This window comes from Carcharhinus amblyrhynchos, chromosome 8 (genome assembly GCF_965287045.1).
Source record: "Carcharhinus amblyrhynchos chromosome 8, sCarAmb.v2.hapA, whole genome shotgun sequence".
In the NCBI taxonomy this organism is placed as follows: domain Eukaryota; kingdom Metazoa; phylum Chordata; class Chondrichthyes; order Carcharhiniformes; family Carcharhinidae; genus Carcharhinus; species Carcharhinus amblyrhynchos.
The window spans coordinates 91,940,674-91,961,625 of NC_137331.1; the positions used below are offsets into that span (position 1 = coordinate 91,940,674).

The 20,952-nt window shown below is 43.3% G+C and overlaps 1 protein-coding gene across 14 annotated transcripts in view; it reads right to left on the reverse strand.

The window, feature by feature from the left end:
- The window catches only part of LOC145346767 (uncharacterized), a 381,295-nt gene that overhangs the window by 62,859 nt on the left and 297,484 nt on the right, over positions 1-20,952 (reverse strand). For all 14 annotated transcript variants that reach the window (XM_080194470.1, XM_080194472.1, XM_080194471.1 and 11 more), the window contains one exon: positions 295-389. In XM_080194470.1, the coding sequence (XP_080050596.1) occupies positions 295-389 (95 nt within the window). The remainder of the gene's footprint in view (positions 1-294; positions 390-20,952) is intronic.

The window sequence follows — 20,952 nt, forward strand, 5'->3', positions numbered from 1 at the left end:
CATAAACATGACTGTGTCCAGACACAAATGCACTGGCTCAGGGCAAATTTATGCACATGCTGTGGTGTTCCGACTTCCAAAAGAAATAGTAATTAATGGCAGACAACAGTGGCATCAGTTTTTAAAACATTGTGAAGACGTATTTAACCATTTTATCAAAGACAAAATCAAAGTATAAAGAGCAAGGCTGTCTCAAAACCACAGACTTTAAACTACATTATCAATGAACAAATTTAGCAAAACGATGCTCAAAAGCAAACCGAAAATGATTTTGTAACTGGGACATATGCCTACCTTCCCCTTTGTATCTGTGCTCAGTGGGCGTTCTTTGGAGGTTACAGCACTTTCCGTTCCAGTCATGCCTTCAGCTGATGGTTCTTCTGGTTTGGCTGTAGATATTTAAAAAAAAGCACAATGCAATCTGTGAAATTGAAAGGCTAAATATTTTAGCTCTTGCTGTGAATCCTTGCTGTTTTAGTTGGGAACTTTCCAGGAGACCATTGTAAACATCAGCACAAGTTGGGTGCAGTGTGTGCTATCAACAGGTTGTACTGCACTAACTATCAATGTTTCTTTGGCAGTCCTCCCCATCATGCAGAAGGGTAAGGATACAGATGAACAGGAACACCATCATCTTCAAGTGTCTCTCCAAATCACATATTGCCCTAACATAGAATATAGATTCCCATTCCTTCGTGGTTATTGGGTCAAAATCCGAGAACTCCTTAATTAATTACACAAAGAATACCTTCACCACACGGCCTGAGTTGTTCCATTCAGCACCACCTCCTCAAGGGTATCTAGGGCTAAGAAATAATGCTAGCCTTTGCAGTCATGCTCACATCCAAAGCACTAATAAAAAAAGACAGACTCATGTATACTGAGCATGCTTCCAATCAATTGTCTTTTGCTGTACAGGACATTATCGCTTTAAAATGCAGTCGACTGAATTCCACCCATCAGTTCATCTGGTGAAACCAGTATGCAGATTGGATCCTCAGTCAGTAAGCTATCAGCTAATTTCAACTGGGGTAAAGTTGGCCTCAGTAGGAGCAATGATACAGAAATCACAGCATGGAAACAGGCTGAGGACCAGCCAGCCTCTGAAGGTTTTTATCTTCCAGATAAGCAACAGTCTTAATTCTCTGTACTCACTTTTTTCTGTATCTCTTACCCCCATTACTTCCAGCCACCTATATAACCTAATGTCGATAATAGCCTCCAACTGTATTGCATTAATGATGCGGAGAATGAGATGTTCAGATACGAGAGTACTACCCCATGATTCAAGGATTTGGGAATCAATGCACAAGGAAACCTGTACAGTAAGGATAAAATGACCTGACAAAGGAGCAGCACTCCAAAAGCTAGTGGCTTTTGCTACCAAATAAACCTGGTGTCGTAAAGCTTCTTACTGTGACGTAAGGATAAACACATCAAGTATCACCAAAGAGGGGGAACTTATTATAGTCTATGAAGTGATACAAAATTTGGAAGTCCTCCTTCAGCTGAAGCCCACAAATTTGTTTTGCATTCCCTGAAATTCCCACCCTAAGCCTTGCTGTTTTGAGATACATCTTAAAATCTAACTCTTTTACCAAACTTTAGGTCATCTTATGTAGCATTGTGTCAAACTTTATGATAAAGCTTCCATGAAATGCCTTGGGACATCTTACTAGGCTGATTCCGGAGTTGAGGGGGTTGAACTATGAGGAGAGGCTGAATAAACTAGGCTTGTAATCGTTAAGAGTTTAGAAGAATGAGGGGAGATCTCATTGAGAAGTATAAGATGTTGGATGGGATGGATAGGATAGAGGTGGAGAGGCTCTTCCCGCTCAGAAAGGACAGTAGGACGAGAGGGCACAGCCTCAAGATAAAGGGGGGGGCGGTTTAGAACGGAGTTGAGGAGGAACTTCTTCACTCAAAGGGTGGTGAATCTCTGGAATTCTCTGCCCGTTGAAGTGGTGGAGGCTGCCTCGCTCAATATTTTTAAGACGCGGGTTGATAGGTTTTTGATAGGCAAGGGGATTAAGGGTTATGGGGAGAGGGCGGGAATGTGGAACTGAGCCACGGCAGATCAGCCATGATCTTATTGAATGGCAGGGCAGGCTCGAGGGGCTAGATGGCCTACTCCTGCTCCTATTTTTTATGTTCTTATCTTATCATTAATGGTGCTATATAAATGCAAGCTGCTTAGTTAGTTAATCTCAGCCAGAATGGCAGTATGGCACTCCAATTCAGTATCATCATGCTGCTGCAGAGAATTCCAATGCCCGATCTTTATCTAATGACTCCTGCTGGAAGAGGTATGCCATGCCAAGGCATGACTGAACTTGGCTGTGATAGCCAGCTGAATTAGCCAATATCTTCAACTGCCAAAAGGAATAGTTAATTGGGCTAGAAAATGTAATGCTGCTGGTTTCCTGTGAAACTGTATCTCGGCAAGAGGTTACACCTTCAGATGATGATTAAAAACCATTCCCAAACAAAATACATACAAATGCATTGGTGGTGATAGTAGGGGTAATAGTGGAGCAGTGATGTGTGCACCAATTAGTTTATTTGCATTTTTCATCTTAATAATGAAGTTTGCAATGTTCTCGAGGGAACTGAATTTCAAAGGCTAAGCTTTTGTCTGCCTCTCATGATGCATAAATAATGAGGCCAGGCAGAATGAGATCAGAAAAATTTCCATTTCCAATGATGTTTTAACTCTTCCCCTCTCTCCCCTTTCCTAATATCTGTAAAACCTCAACCAGCAAATAAATAGCATTAGAGTAATTATAATGCATTGAATTATTGCTTCAAATTACATCTGCTCCGTTTTACACAGCAGGGTTCTTTTAATGTTCAATTTCGGGATCTCGGTGTCGCTGGCTGGACCAGCGTTTATTGTCCATCCCTAGCTGTCCTTCAAAAGGTGGTGGTGAGCTGCCTTCTTGAAATGCCACAGTCCCTAAGGTGCATCCACAGTGCTGTTAGAGAGTGAGTTCCAAATTTTGACCCAGTGACAGTGAAGCAACATCAATATATTTCCAAGGCAGGTTGGTCAGTGACTTGGAAGGGAACCTCCAGGTCATGGTGTTCCCAGGTCTCTGCTGCTTTTGTCTTTCTAGATGGTAGTAGCTGTGGGTTTGGAAGATGCTGCCTAAGGAGCATTGGTGAGTTCCTGCAGTGCATCTTGTAGATGGTACACACATTTGTCACTGTTTATTGGTAGTGGAGGGATTGAATGTTTGTAAAAGGAGTTGCAATCAAGCGTGCTGCTTTGTTCTTGATAACATCAATAACATAGGGTGTTGTTGGAGCTGCACTCATTGAGGCAAGTGGAGAATATCCAGTTATACTCCTGACTTGTATTTGTAAATGGTGGGCACCCCTTGTAGGGCAAGGGCTTTCGGGGGTCAGGAGGTGAGTTACTCACCACACAGTCCCTAGTTTATTTGTTTATTTGCCTAGCCCAGTTCTGCCTTCTGCACTCTACATTGAACTGGGGTTGATCCACTGATTTGGTGGTAATGGTAGAATAGGGATATGCCATGCCATGGGATAACAGATTGTGGCTGAGTACAATTCTGTTGCTGCTGATGACCAAGTGCACCTTTTAAATGCACAGTCTTGAGCTGCTAGATCTGTTCAACGTCCATCCCATTTTGCACAGTGGTTGGGCCACACAACATGATTGAGGGTATTCTCAAAATTAAGACAGGACTTTGTCTCTACAAAGACTGTGTGGTTGGTCACTTCTACCAATACTATTATCAGTATCTGCAGCAGGCAGGTTGATGAGGTCAAGTATGTTTTTCCCACTTGGATTCTTCACCACCTGCTGCAGTTTAGGTGTAGTTGCAGTTTAGCAGCCATGTCCTTTAGGACCTGACGTGAATATGCCGGCGTTGGATTGGGGTAAACACAGCAAAAAGTCTGATAACGCCAGGTTTAAGTCCAACCGATTTATTTGATAGTACACTCACTAGCTTTCAAGTTAGTCCCTTCGTCAGGTGAATGGAGAGTTCTGGCCTCAGACAGAGCATATAAAGCACAGACAGATTACAGATTACTGATTAGAATGCAAAATCTTTACACCTAACTTGCTGTTCAAGTCTTAAAGTGGCCGACAATGTGAGTGGAAGGAGCACCAATCACAGGTTAAAGAGATGTGTACTGTCTCCAGACAGTACAGTAAGTGAGGTTTCGCAACCCAGGCAAGTCACGGGGGTTACAGATAGTGCGACATGAACCCAAGATCCTTGTTGAGATCATCATGTGTGCGGAACTTGGCCATCAGTCTCTGCTCAGCGACTGTCGCGTGTCGTGAAGGCCGCCTTGGAGAAGGCCGCTTTAGGACCTGGCCAGCTCAGTCTGTTGTGGCACTAACGAACCACTCTTGATCTTGTACACTGAAGTCCTCCACCCAGAGTATATTCTGCGCCCATGCCACCCTTAGTGTTTCCTCCAAGTGGCATTCAATGTAGTGGATTCATCAGCTGAGGGGGGTGGTACGTGGTAATCAGCAGGAGGTTTCCTGGCACATGTATGACCTTGTGCCATGAGGCTTCATGGGGTCCAGAGTTGATACTGAACAATTCCCCCCCTCCTGTATACCACTGTGCCGCCACCACCTCGGCAGTGTCTGTCCTGCCAGTGAGACAGAACATAACCAGGAATAGTGATGTTGGCATCTGGGATATTATCTGTAAAGTACAATTCTGGGAACAGACTACATCAGGCTGTTGCTTGGCTAGTCTGTGAGACAGCTCTCCCAACTGCGGTACAAGCCCCCCAGGTATTAGTAAGGAGGACTTTGCAGGATCGACAGGGCTAGACCTACCACTGTCATTTCTAGATCAATGATGGTGGCCCGTCCGGTTTCATTCCTTTGTGTTTCCTTTGTAGCAACTGAATACAACTGAGTGGCTAACTAGGCCATTTCAAAGGGCATTTAAAAGCCAACCACATTGCTGTGGATCTGATGTCACATGTAGGACAGCAGGTTTCCTTCTCTAATGGACATTAGCTGGGTTTTTATAACAATCAACATTGGTTTCATGGTCATCATTAGATTTTTAATTCAGATATTTTATTGAGTTTAAATTCCAACCCAGATTCCAAGAAAATTATCCTTGGTCTCTGGATTACTAACCCAGCATCAATATCACAGCACCATCACCTTCTTTACAGAATATCAACAGATAGCATATGACTAGAACTCACCTAACAATTGAGAGATTCTATCCCCTAATTTTCTTCTGAGTGAGCAAGTTCTTCTTAGGATACAGTCTACAGACAGAAGCAACTAAATGAAGTCATACCCCCTACACATCGAAGTTTCACTAATGAGTTTTGGAAGACAGTTTTGAGAATCACGGCCAAACCTAATTCTATGCTCATTTGATATTCAAACATGTATTCCAGCAAGACTCACTAAGTAGGCATCAGGAGTAAGAAACCTTGTTCATTTCCTTCTCTCTTTATGGGGCCAACTGTGGAATCATTATAAATGCTCGCTGGCTGGGTGTTAACTCAGCACAGGCCAGAAAAAAATGCACTCTTTTTCCTGGCCTGTGCTGAGTTAACACCCAGCCAGAGATCACTCAAGCGATTTTGTTAAATGTTGTTATACCCACTGTCAAAATGTTTATGCAAAATCTTTTTCCCTATGAAAGCTTCTGCCAGACATTTCTACCACTAAAGTAGCATTCAACCATGATAACTTGACTATCTCTGCACTGTTGCCCATTCTCTATCAGAGGAATAATTGTACAGCAAGAAATATTACTTTAGAACAAATACATAAACTTTGCAGAATTGATTCTATAAACTTTTAATATAAGATAACATTTAGAAGTAATTAATGCCAATTAAACCCACCTATCTGACTCGAAGTGAGTACTGTCAATGTGCTGCAGCTGGTATAATGTTATTGAGTGTTTTTATTCAAGGTGCCCCAAAGCACTTTATAAAGAATGTGGTCATTTTATATAGACAAATGTGGCAGCCAGTTTCCAAACAGCAAGATCGCAAAGTAAATGAGACAAATGATTAGTTACTCTGTTTCAGGGACGTTGATTGAACAGAACACTTTTTCAAAGACAGCAATGGTATACTAAGTCCATCTGAACAGACAAATGGAGCTTCACTATAATGTTTCATCTAAAAAGGTGCCACAATGTCTCAGTACTACGGTGGAACAAAGGTACCTACTCTTGTGCTGCCCTTTAGTTACATGAACTGTGAATAATCTCTGTTATATTACAATACAGATCTGAAACTAGGTCCTTTAATTTTGCACTGGGTACATTGAAGGTACAGTTTATTCCAACATACTTAGATGAGATAAACTGCCAGTAGTCCCCTAGTCTACATCACAGTAGTATACACAGCATTGGCAAGCTATTTGATGCGGGAGACACCAGAGATCAATGCGATTCGGTTTTGTCCAACTGATCTTTTAATCCTTTCTTTGCGAAGACACAATGTGCCTAATGGCAGGGCTTCAAAATTTGCCTTGACAGATCAACTAACAGCACAGTCTGAGGATTGAAACTGACACTTCTTGAGCCCATGTAATTTAGGATCACATCAAGTCATGCACTTAAGAAGTAGAACATAGGAACATAAGAACTAGGAGCAGGAGTAAGCCATCTGGCCCCTCTACCCTTCTCCGCCATTCAATAAAATCATGACTGATCTTTTTGTGGACTCAGCTCCCCACCCTCCCGCTCACACTTAATTCCTTCAAAAATTTATCTATTTTGCCTTAAAAACATTCAATGAGGTAGCCTCAACTGCTTCACTGGGCAGAGAATTCCACAAATTCACAAACCTTTGTGTGAAGAAGTTCCTTCTCAACTCAGTCCTAAATCTGCTTCCCCTTGTTTTCAGGCTATGCTCCTTAGTTCTAGTTCTAGCCAGTGGAAACATCTTCCCTGCTTCTATCTTAGCTATTCCCTTCATATGTTTCTGTAAGATCTTCCCTCATTCTTCTGAACTCCAATGGGTATAATCCTAGTCTACTCAGACTCTCCTCGTAAGCCAATCCTCTCAACTCCGGAATCAACCTAGTGAATCTCCTCTGTACCCCCTCCAGTGCCAGTATATCTTATCTCAAGTAAGGAGACCAAAACTGCACACAGTACTCCAGGTGTAGCCTCACCACTACCTTATACAGCTGTAACATAACCTTGCTGTTTTTAAACTCCATCCCTCGAGCAATAAAGGAGAAAATTTCATTTGCCTTAAATTACCTTGTGCACCAACAAACCAACTCCTTGAGATTCCTGCACAAGGACACTCAGGTCCCTCTGCACAGCAGCATCCTGCAATTTTTTTTTACCATTTTTTAATAGCTCATTTTGCTGTTATTTCTACCAAAATGGATGACCTCACATTAACCAACATTGTACTCCACCTGCCAGACCCTCGCCCACTTACTTCAACTATCTATATCCCTTTGCAGAACTTCAGTGTCTTCTGCACACACTGCTCTGCCATCCATCTTAGTGTCATCTGTGAATTTTGACACACTACTCTTGGTCCCCAACTCCAGATCATCTGTGTAAATTGTAAACAATTGCAGTCCCAACACTGATCCCTGAGACACACCATTAGTCACTGATCGCCAACCAGAAAAACACCCATTTACCCTCCACTCTTTGCTTTCTGTTAGTTAACCAATCCTCTACCCATGCTAATACATTACCCGTAACACCATGCATCTTTATCTTACGTAGCAGTCTTTGGTGTGGCGCCTTGTCAAATGCCTTCTGGAAATTCAGATACACCACATCCACAGGTTCCTCATTGTCCACTGCACATGTAATGTTCTCAAAAAATTCCACTAAATTAGTCAAACGTGACCTTTCTTTCATGAACCCGTGCTGCGTCTTACCAATGAGACAATTTACATCCAGATGTTTCAGTATTTCTTCTTGATGATAGATTCAAGCATTTTCCCTACTACAGAAGTTAAGCTAACTGGCCTATAGTTACCCACCTTTTGTCTACCTTCTTTTTTTAAACAGTGCCATCACATTTGCTGTTTTCCAATCTGTGGGAACCACCCCAGAGTCTAGTGAATTTTGGTAAATTACCAAAAGTGCATCTGCTATTACCACTAGCGCACTTAACTACCAACTGATCGGATGAATTGCAAAATTTTCTTCTTTAATGGAAGACCTCAGCCAGACAGCTGGTAGGATACCAAACATTTGGTTTGGAAATTGTGGACTTGAACCCAACTTTTGGACATGACTAAACATGTGCTGCATTGTCAGAAATGCTCCAGACCTGAAACCCTGTGGTCTTATTTGCCTGTTCAGGTGAACACTAAATTCTATGGTACTAGCAGAGGATTCTGCTGGCGAGTTCTCTCAGCCAATACCATCAAAAAAGTATCAACGTTGAAAGGCTATTACGTCCAAATGGCTTTCCGGTTCCATGCTCACTGATCACATCACTGTTCAAAATACTTGACAGATGCAGAATGCCCTGCATTCATCATTGCATTCAGAAAGATTGTAATTTAATACAATGATTCTTGCATTTAAATATTCAACAATTTGTATTTATACTGCAACTTTAACATGATAAAACATCACAAAAGAACTATATAAAGAAAAATTGTACATTGAGCAACATAAGGCAGCACAGAGAAGACGATCAAAAGCTTGGTTAAAGAAACAGGTTTTAAGGAACACATCTTATAGGAAAAAAAAGAAAGTGGTTTAGTCTTTAGAGGGGGAAATTCCTGAGCTTAGGGCACAGACATCTGAAGGCACACACCAGTGCTGCGAACCTGGATACAGAGAGGGATGAGATCATGATGGATTTGAAAATAAAAATGAGAATTTTGTTCTGCTCACAGAACTCATTCTGAATGAATGTATACATTACCATGGTTGTACTGAACATTACGATCCACGCTCAGTTCAACAGTTCTAAAGAAGTCATATTGGATTCGAAACAGTGTTTCTCTCCACAAATGCTGCCAGACTTTAATCCAAGATTTGTTGTTTTTAAATCACAGGTTTTATCCCTGGTAGAGAGGAGCTGAAACTGGGTAGGAAGGGATAAGGGAGTGGTGAGAAAGAATCAACTGAGGTTCCTGTTCTAGGACCACGATCTAGAAATGCATCTTGCATACTGGCACTTACATATCTGTGCTCCAATATGAATCACTGTTTTGGGGTGATGTCGAATAAGCATGGAACACAAACACGTGCCCTTTGCTAATTACTGAGAGGAGAAAAGAATGTGTTTTCTTCAAGCTTCTCTCAGCTCTTTTAATTGGACCTTAACGCCTCCACTTTGTACAAAGATTTTTCCACTGAGGCTAGGGGAGAAAAAAACTAGAGGACATGGGTTAAGGGTGAAGGGGGAAAAGTTTAAAGAAAATATTAGGAGGGAACCGAGTGCAGGGTGTCGAAATTTGCTGATGACACCAAGATTGGGGGAAAGGCAAATTGTGCGGAGGGTGTGGAGAGTCTGCAGAAGGATCTAGATAGGCTGGGCGAATGGGCCAGGAAATGGCAAATGGAATTTAATGTTGGCAAGTGTGAGGTGGTCCACTTTGGTAGGAAGAATGGTAGGAAGGACTATTACTTACGTGGCGAAAAACTGCAGCAGGCGACGGTGCAGAGGGACCTCGGGGTCCTTGTGCATGAGTCGCAAAAACCCAGCTTGCAGGTGCAGCAGGTGGTCAGGAAGGCGAATGGGATGCTGGCCTTCATAGCGAAGGGGATTGAATATAAAAGTAGGGAGGTCTTGCTGCAGCTGTATAGGGCATTGGTGAGGCCGCAGCTGGAGTACTGTGTGCAGTTTTGGGCGCCGCACCTGCGCAAGGATATTTTGGCCCTGGAGGGAGTGCAGAGGAGGTTTACTAGGCTGATACCGGAGTTGAGGGGATTGAGCTATGAGGAGAGGCTGAATAAACTAGGCTTGTACTCGTTAGAGTTTAGAAGAATGAGGGGAGATCTCATTGAGACGTATAAGATGATGAATGGGATGGATAGGATAGAGGTGGAGAGACTCTTCCCGCTCAAAAAAGACAGTAGGACTAGGGGGCACAGCCTCAAGATAAAGGGGAGGCGGTTTAGAACGGAGTTGAGGAGGAACTTCTTCACTCAAAGGGTGGTGAATCTCTGGAATTCTCTGCCCGTTGAAGTGGTGGAGGCTGCCTCGCTAAATATTTTTAAGAAGCGGGTTGATGGGTTCTTGATAAGAGAGGGGATTAAGGGTTATGGGGAGAGGGCGGGAAAGTGGAACTGAGCCACAACAGATCAGCCATGATCTTATTGAATGGCGGGGCAGGCTCGAAGGGCTAGATGGCCTACTCCTGCTCCTATTTCTTATGTTCTTATGTTCTTATGTTATGTTCTTATTACGGGTGGGCTTCTTCACACAGAGTGGTGGAAGTGTGGAATGAGCTGCCAAATGAAGTGATAAATGCGGGCTCACTTTTAACATTTAAGATAAACTTGGACAGATACATGGATGAGATGGGTGTGGAAGGATATGGTCCAGGTGCAGGTCAGTGGGACTAGGCAGAAAAATGGTTCAGCACAGCAAAGGAGGACCAAAAAGCCTGTTTGTGTGCTGTAATGTTCTATGAAAAGTACTGAGTTAATAGGTCTAAAAGTATGTGTGTATATGTAATCTCTGGTATAGGTTAGAGGGAGGATGAGTAAGCAGCAAGCTGAGTGGGCCTTAAAGGTTGGACATACAATTGTCAATGACGCAAATGTAGTTATACGATACAATAATTCAAAGATTAGATCCTTGAAGGTATTGTGCTGGCATTTGTAAATCTTTGTGCAACTTCTTTTTGAGATTCTGTCTCCAATTCATTCTGTATTCAATTGTTAACCATTCTCTGCCACAGAAGAAACTCATGTCTGCATCAGCATTGGTTTTTAACCAACACATGGTACATCTTAGCACTCTTTGCCTCTCTTCTAAGGAAGGCATTTGGTGCTTCTTGTTGACTGACAAAGAGCTAGGTCTGGCAGTTTGAGTGAAACAACTTCTTGTATCTGCATTTGGGAAAAACACAGGCTGTATTTTATATGCCCCTATCAGGTGCTTTTTTTTTACAATGGGAGGCATATCATAGAATCTCTACAGTTCAGAAAGAGGCCATTCAGCCCATCAAGTCTGAACCAGCCACAATTCCACTCAGATCCTATTCCCATAACCCCACCGTTAATCCCCTGACACTAGAATCAATTTAGCATGGCCAATCAATCTGACCCACACATCTTTGGACACACCTCAGCACCTTCCCACCCAACCCCAAGCTCACCCCCATTACACTTGGGGGGGGGTGTTGTCAGTGTTCCCAGGTTGGCAGCCCAACTGCGATATTCAAATAAATTAAGGGCCAATTAGGCTTGTTACCAAACTAACGGACCCTTCTACAATATGATTCTAGGAATCATAGAAACCCTACAGTGCAGACAGAGGCCATCTGGCCCATCAAGAATGCACCGACCACAATCCCACTCAGGCCCTACCCCCATATCCCTACACATTTACCCACTAATCCCTCTAACTTACGCATCCCAGAATACCAAGGGGCAATTTTAGTATGGCCAATCAACCTAACCCACACATCTTTGGACTGTGGGAGGAAACTGGAGCACCCAGAGGAAACCCACACAGACACAAGGAGAATGTGCAAATTCCACACAGACAGCGATCTAAGCCGGGAATCGAACCCAGGTCCCTCAAGCTGAGAAGCAGCAGTGCTAACCACTGCTACCATGCCATCCACGGTAGTCAGTTTAGGATGTAACAAAAGCAGAGATGCGTGCTCATGTCAAATTCTTCTCCTTTACTTTGTACATCAGTGGTTCGTAATAACAAACTGCATCTGTTACATTTAATACAAAAAGCTTTTTCTAATGAATTATGTTACAGTCCTTGCTTACTCAAATTGAATTAAGGCTGACCATTAAGAGTGTCAACTAATCAGACGTAAATGAAACCTTTCATAACACCAAGTAGTTTAATGCAGATATTGTATTTTCATTCAGTGAAGCTGCTCCACATCACACAAGAGCTAAGATTAAAAGGCATTTTAAAAGGTTTCCATCTAATAATGACAACCATCAATTATTAATAGCACTCAAAGGGCAGCATTTATCACAAATTACTTCTTGGATTCTTTAAAGCTAAAGTTTATTTATTAGTCACAAGTAGGCTTACATTAACACTGCAATGAAGTTACTGTGAAAATCCCCAAGTCGCCACACTCTGGCACCTGATCCGGTACACTGGGGGAGAATTTAGAATGGCCAATGCACCTAACCAACACATCTTTCAGACTGTGGGAGGAAACCGGAGCACCCAGCAGAAACCTGCGCAGACATGGGGAGAACATGCAGATTCCACACAGACAGCGACCCAAGCCAGGAATCGAACCCGGGACCCTGGCGCTGTGTGGCAGCAGTGCTAACCACTGTGCTACTGTGCTGCCCCTTAATGGAAGGCCAGGTATTTCTTGTCCAACTACAAAATGTGGTCAAAGCTGGTTGTAAAGATACTATTTGGCGGGGGAGTATCAATTATAACCTTAGGAAAGTTACAGTACAAAGGGAGGCCATTCTGTTCATCTCATGAATGCCAGTCCAAGGACATCCAGGTGCCCCTCCTAATTCCATCTTCCTGCACAAGCCCACAGCCCTGTAGCTTACAGCAGTTACGGTGCAGATCCAGGTAGTTTAAGGTGTCTGCCTCCAGCACCAACTTGGACAGTGAATTCGAGACACCCACTACACCCACACTGCATAAGAAAGTTCTTCTTCATGTCCATTCTACATCATCTGCAACTTATCTTGAAACTATGTCCCCTGGTTCTAGAATTCTCCACCAACGGAAACAATTTTATCCTGTCCACTCTCTCATTCCCTCAATTTTGTGCACCTCAACCAAGTCACCCCTCAACTTTCTTTGTTCCAAGGTAAATAATCCCTACCTACCCAATCCCTCCTCACAGCTACACTTTTCCGATCCTGACAACATTCATGTAAATCTCCTCTGCGCTGTCACCAAAGCAATTACATTCTTTCTGTAATGTGGTGACTAAAACTGCACACAATACTCCAGTTGTAACCTCACCAGTTTTATACAATTCCAACATTAAATCCTTATTTTTATACTCTATACCCCTCACGTTCACATCCAAATAGTTAATATACAACACAAACAGTAAGGATCCCAACACAGAGCCCTGTGGAACACCAGTTGAAACAACTTTCCATTCACAAGAGCATCCATCAAGCACTGCCCTTTATTTCCTGTTATTAAGCCAACATTTTATCCAGCTTGCCACATTACCCTGTATCCCATGGACTACTATTTTTTTGACCTATGTGGGCCTTGTCAAACGCCTTGCTAAAATCCACGTAAACAACATTCACTGCATTACATTCATTCTTCTTCCTCGTCACTTCCTCAATCTGGGAGGGAGGGCAGTGGCCCGGGGGATGGGTCAGACATGATTGAGAGCCCCAGTCCTCTGGTATCTCTCCTGTATCTAGTGAGGATTGGAAAATCATCCTCAGAGCATCTGCTATCTCCTCCGTGACCTCTTTCAGCAGCCCCAGAAACAATCCATCTGGCCCTGGTAACTTATCAACTTTTAAGGATTCCAACCCTTTAAGTATTTCCTCCCCTTTAAGGATTATCCCAGCCAATAATTCAGTGTTCCTCCTAGACCACTACATCTGCATCATCTCTTCCCTTTGTAAGCAAAATGTTTGGGTCAATGCATCTGACCAGCACGTCTTTCAGGCTAAGAGAGGAAATTGGACCATCCAGGGGAAACTCACGCAGACTAAGGGAGAACGTGCGGATTCCACACAGACAGTGACCCAAGCAAAGCTTAAGAATTTTTAGGCCCTCCCACTTTGTTACCCTCATTCCTGAGCTTGTCAGCCACAGGTTATTTTTCCCTGGATAGCATCACAACCAGGTTCATTCTGGTCTCTACACATGGATTCTCCAGCAGGGAAGTAATGGGATGGTCATCAGAAAGTATGGCCAATTCTGAGCAACTCTAGTTCAAGAAGCTAAGGTCAATTATAATGACCGCACTACAATCAGCGGTAATCTGCCAAGTAAACACAGAATTGAATGAGTAATTGGAATCTTGACAAATGGTACAGCTCAATAACAAGCCATACCCTAAAAGACCAAAAAAAGTCATACACATTATATATGTTCCATGAATCAATTAGGATAGCACCTTATTGCAAGTTTTTAAACATTATTATTTCCACTTTTCACAAATACTTTTAATTTTAAAATCTTGGATGGGTGGATGCATAGTTAGTTTGAAAAAAGATCAGATACATTTAGCTGGTTCCTACAATCCTGAATTTGTTGCAGTCCCACCTTCTTTACAAAAAGTGATACTCTTCAGATTCTACCTTTGCACAAATATAGATGCTCACTTAGAGACTCCTCCCCTGTAATAATGCTGCTCCCAAGAAACTCCATCCCTCTGTGCAAATACTTAAGTTCTCCTGGAGCCACCTCTTCCTCTATATAAATATTAAAGCTTTCCCAAGGACCTCCTCATGCTATGTAAATATTGATGCTAGCCCAGAGACCCCCCTCCCTCAACCTAACCCAATGTTTTCAAACTATAGTACGCTGAACCCATGGGATCCATGAGGGGTTAGAACATAAGAAATAGGAGCAAGAGTAGGCCATCTAGCCCAGCGATTCAATAAGATCATGGCTGATCTGAAGTGGATCAGTTCCACTTTCCCACTTTCTCCCCATAATCCTTCACTCCCTTAGCGATCAGAAATCTATCTACCCATGACAAACATATTCAACGAGGTAGCCTCCACCACTTCAATGAGCAGAGAATTCCAGAGATTCACTATCCTCTGAGAGAAGAAGTTCCTCCTCAACTCTGTTCTAAACTGCCCCTCCCTTATTTTGAGGCTGTGCCCTCTAGATCTGGTTTCCTTTCGAAGTGGAAAGAATTTCTCTACCTCTACCCTAACTAGCCCCTTCATTTTATGTCTCTATAAGATCCCCCCTCAGCCTTCTAAACGCCTGAATTTACTCAAACTCTCCTCATAAGCTAACCCCCTCATCTCTGGAATCAACCTGGTGAAGCTTCTCTGTACTCCCTCCAAGGCCAATGTATCCTTTCGCAAATAAGGGGACCAAAATTGCGCACAGTACTCCAGTTGCGGCCTCACCAGTACCCTGTACAGTTGCAGCAAGACCTCCCTGCTTTTATATTCCATCCCCCTCGCGATAAAGGCCAACATTCCATTCACCTTCTTGATCACCTGCTGCACCTGCAGACTGGGTTTTTGCGATTCGTGCACAAGGACCCCCAGGTCCCTCTGCACAGTAGCATGCTGTGACTTTTCACCATTTAAATAATATTCCATCCTACTATTATTTCTTCCAAAGTGGATAACGTCACATTTGCCAACGTTATACTCCATCTGCCAGGTCCTCGCCCACTCACTCAGCCTATCCAGATCTCTCTGTAGACTTTGCGCATCCTCCATGCAATTCGCTTTCCCACTCATCTTCGTGTCATCAGCAAACTTTGTTACCCTACACTCAGCCCCCTCCTCCAGATCGTATATTTATATAGAAAACAGTTGAGGCCCAGCACCAATCCTTGCGGCATGCCACTGGTCACCAACTGGCAACCAGAATAGCACCCATTTATTCCAACTCTCTGCTGTTAGATAGCCAATCCTCAATCCACACTAACACCTTACCCCCAACTCCGTGTACCCTAACCTTCTGCAGCAACCTTTTGTGAGGCACCTTATCAAACGCCTTCTGGAAATCTAAAAACACCATATCCACCGGTTCCCCACTGTCTACTGCACTAGTCACATCTTCATAAAAATCCATTAAATACATCAAACACGACTTTCCCTTCAAGAATCCATGCTGCATCTGCTTGATAGAACCATTCCTTTCCAGGTGTCCTGCTATTTCTTCTTTAATGATGGATTCTCGATCTGGTTGCCAAGTTTAGGAGATCAGATTTCTAACCATTTGACATGGCCATTCCATGCACCACAAGCTTCCAGAGCTCTGAAGTCTTTCTTCATTTGACCAACTAGTTGGTTATTACTATAAGATAGTAGTCAACCATTTTCTGCAATAATGGAGCAGAAGGGAAGGCAATGGCTTAATGGTATTATTGATAGGCTATTAACCCAGAAACTCAGCTCACGTTCTGGGGACCCAGGTTTGAATCCCACCATGGCAGATGGGGGAATTTGAATCCAATAAAAAAAATCTGGAATTAAGAATCTGCTGATGACCATGAAACCATTGTTGAATGTCGGAAAAACCGTCTGGTTCACTAATGTCCTTTAGGGAAGGAAATCTGCCACCCTTACTTGGGCTGGCTTACAGTGAGTCCAGAGCCACAGCAATGTGGTTGACTCTCAAAAGCCCCCTGAACAAGGGCAACTAAGGATGGACAATAAATGCTGGCCAGCCAGCGACACCCATGTCCCATGAACGAATTTAAAAAATTCCTTTTAGTAGCTCTCAATATCTAGCAGAAGAAAAAGTCTACTATTTCTCAGGGAGACTGCTAGTATTTTCAGAGGAGCGAACTCTTTCAACAAGATCATCAATATTTATTGTAAGGGTGAGGGTCCCCAGGACACATCAATACTTGCAGAGGGAGGGAAATTGCCAAAAGAACGTCAATATTTGCATGGAGGAAGGGGAGCTCTGGGAAAGGTTCAATATTACATAAAGGGGGAGGTCTTTGGGAGGGCCTCAACATTTGTAGATCAAGGAGGGGTCTCCAAGAGAGCATCAATATTTGAAGAGAGTTTGGGAGTTTGCAGGAGAACAACACTGTACAGACAGCAGAGGTCTCCAGGAGAACATTTTTGTTCAGAAGGTGGAGGTCTCAATGTGTGTCAATATTTGCAGAAAAAGAGATTTCCAGGATAGCTTTAATATTTGCAAAGGAAGGGGATCACCAGAAGACATCAATATTTGCAGAAAGCGGGGTGTCTGGGAGTGTCAATTATTTGCAGAGGGTTCCCACACAAAAACTGTCGCACTATTTGATGGATCCAACCACTTAATGGCACCAATATGTTTTCGTGCTGGCAATATTTTCTGCAACAGATCCGTGTGAAATGCTTGGAAATACAACCACCTGATTTTTTTCAATTGCTGCATTATCGCAATGAAACAAAGCTTTTCCGTACTTTTGCAAAACAAAAAACATGACTGCACTCTAATGGTTAAACGTAACACTACAGCCTGCCTGTGGTATTGTTCCATTGAACTGTGTGCATAACTGGTTGGATAGCACTGGTCCTTTCACTGATTAGTGTTATTCCACAAGGTTAAGTAACATTTCACGTTGCTGGTGATCAATATGACAGGGTGTTTTAGGTCTAATCACAGGTCAGACATTCATCAAACAAAGTTTATTCAAGTGGATTAAAAATGGGTTTGGAATTTGTGAGTCATGTAGTCGAGATCATGTGGAGTTTCAACGAACTGTCCCTGACTTATGAAATAAACCATGGTAATTTACATGGGAGAGACATGGAATACTAAACACCTACAGCTATTTATATCCCAGCTCAATAAGCTCAGCCTCCCAGAAACACGATTTCACCAATGAAGCTGCCACTTTTGAACAATAAGAGGCAGTAACACTCAATAAAATGAATATGGAATGCTTTCCTTCCCAACTTCCACCCGCCTCCTCTGTAGATCCCTATTGCTCCCATCCTCATCTCATACAGGTGGCCATTCTTAACAGGAGGCAATGGATTGCAAGCAGACTATTTGATTGCGAGTGGCATCACATCAAAATCCAATTCAGTGCTCATCTGATCTCTATCAAGCAGGGCACATTGAATAGAGATTAAGGGTAAGAACCCTGTCTTTTTTTCATCACTAGCCAAGAAATACTAGCCATTCTGCACCCTCTCTTTCCTTCTCAATGAACGGAATGCTTTGTCTGTACAGCATGCATGAAACAATACTTTACACTGTATACGAGTACATGTGGCAATAATAAATCAAATCATTTCTAATACTCCCAATTGGTGCCCAGACCAATAATTGGCTAACTCAACATAGCGAGAGCAATTACGATCTTCTAGTCTGTCAGATTTAGAACACTTCACTCTGTTGCTGCAATTGGAGCCGCCTGCGATCACATTACAATGATGGGTCCCCAAATCCAGGTCTTCATCTATGATATGGCGCTAGCCTGTGTAATGAAGCACAAGTCACCTGAGAGAATGGAAATAAGTAAGCATCAACATAGTTAAGCATGGAATGGGACTACCAATGGGACACAGGGAAATGTTACAGCTCTTACTAAATGATAAGTGAAACCATTTAAGTTGGGGACATGACATTAATTTACTGTGTAAAATCATGAGTGGAAATTACTAAATATAACAGATTGTCATAGGCATTCATACAATACACAAGGTTATGACTTCTATAACAGTGCTCTCTGAAGTTCTGATACTTTTGGCATTTGGTTCTACAGATGTCTCTCATTCAAGTAACCATTTTTTCATCACACAGGTGAACATAAAGAATCTCTGCAATACAAGAGGGTATCAGCCAAAATTGATCCTTTCCAGGTGTATAACAAATACACAGATTCCAGCAGGAGTCACTGGAACACAAACCTTAACCATGGATGAAGCATATCCTGCTAGGTTCACTCAAGAAACATTTTCACTGTTCAAATTATTATTTTGTAAAGAATTAAGCCTCATTTATAATTCAACTATATCACCCTATATACTATCTGTAGCCCCAAGTTTTTAAAGCCCCCTTTCTGCTCACCTTGTGCAGATTCCAGCTCACTGTTGGTGGCCGTGATAGAGTCACATGTTGAAGCAGAGTTTGGCTCTTTGCCCTTCTGACCAGCGGTTTGACTTAGCTCTGCACACTTCCCTCCTCCTGTCTTTGAGCTCTCGACTGGGCTGCGTGGAGCATTGGGCTCCGAGAGCTGCTGTTGCACTGAAGGGGAGATGGCATCACTTTTCTTACACCCGGCATCTTGCTGAAAACTAGACTGTGCCAGGCCCTGGGGCTTCAGTGCTGTCTGCTCAGGCTTGTAATGCGTCATTTCAATTTTCTGAGGTATTCCACTGCTGTTGCAGCTGGTCCCCATGAAAGCGGAATTTAGCAACATGGACTCATGTGGCTTTTCTTGCAGCTGGGAAAATGGAGATGTCTGTACGTTATTGACCTCAATTGTTTCTTTTCCCAATGAAAGGGCTGGATCTGGGCCCCCTGATGAGCCGTTCTTCTGAAGGTCAGCGCAGTCACTGGTTTGCTCATTTTTGCCGGGAAACATTTCTTCTGGGATCTTATTGCTGCCGAACTCGGGAATTTTTTCCAGCTTACCATGGTGAAAGGCAACATTCACACCACCTTTCATGTCTGAAGCGATATCGGTTGCATTGTTCCCCTCTTTCTCATGCCCTTTGTTGGTAAGCTGGTCAAGTTGCACTTCGGCAGCAGTTTGATCAGTGCCAGGGTTGTAACCTGGGATTTGCTCCTCTGCCACGGTCATCGAACGTTTCATCTGTGACATTGGGTATTTTCTGCTACCGGTAACCATGACTTGGCTGCTGGGGCTATTTGTTGACCAGTCCAATGAATCACCCAGCGAGGGCTCTGGATATTTTTCAGCGATGCCAAAGCTCATTGGAACAGATAAGTGAGAACATTCTGACATGGCACGTCGCATCACCTTCCTTTGCTGGGCAGCCCTGGTGGGAACACCATCAGTGACCATATCAACGTTCATATCTTCCTTGCATGCCAGGATCTCACTTAAAAAGCCATCATCAGGGAGATCTTGCTCATAATCCACCATAGTCGGAGTTTCAGACTTCTGTATAGTCAGGGTATATGGGGGAATGTGATTCGAATGAAGATCCATTTCACACACCAGGGTCTTGTCTTTGTCTTTAAACCCTGTCATTTGCTTGCAGCCCAAGTCTGTTTTATTATCTGGCATAAAATTAGGGTTCCATACACTAATCTCATCTTTCTTTATATTCTGGGCAGGATTATCAAGTGCAGCAGATGGATTTGGCAGTTTGGGATTAGCAGAACAACTTATCAGCTCCCCATTCTTCTCGGTTCTCTTCTCCGTCACATTCTTTGCCGGCTCGTCCCTACCTGTCCCATAATCCCCAGCACTCATCTGCTTACCCACAGCAGCCGGACTCCATGCATCTGTGACCGGATTCATTTCCCCCACGTTTTGGCCCGAGACACAGACATTAGCAGGGGAAGCAGACCGGCCTCTTAAGAACTCCTTAGACTGTGCCTCATCAGCTGCATTCTTCTGTTCCTTTCCTCCTTCTGTCGTTCCAAAGAAACCCAGTTTATCCTCATCAGTGAGAGCAACGTGCTTAATGAGACCGTCTTTAGCTAGAGGCGATGCTGCTGAGCTCAACTCAACTTTCAGCTCATTATTGCGTTGCTCCCCTGCTCTCTGCCATTCCCATTCAGACAGACTCCAGTCCTTTTGAGGTTGCGCACTCGGACCTTTCTCAGAGAAACAATCGACAGGCTTGGCTTTGCAGAGATCATTGTAGTCGGTGTGAGGAGCAGGCGACTGGTTACTGACAGACATCTCAGCAGGCTCCCTTTCTTTCTCTCCACACAGCACAAGCAGTGTAGCCTGTATGGTTGCCTGACTGGTTAAGTCCGAGAAACTGTGACATCACAGCTCCCCCCCCCACCCCCCCACCCACTGTATTCCTACGACAAAACTATTTTTTTGGCTTCAATGTACTGTATTCTTCCGCCAAATAAATCTAGTAACAGTAAAATACAGCATCTCTCCTTCTCCCTCCCATTCTTCTCTTTGAAACACCCCCCACCAGAAATCAGTGAATTGTTTTCAACCTCTGGAAACCCCATTTCCCT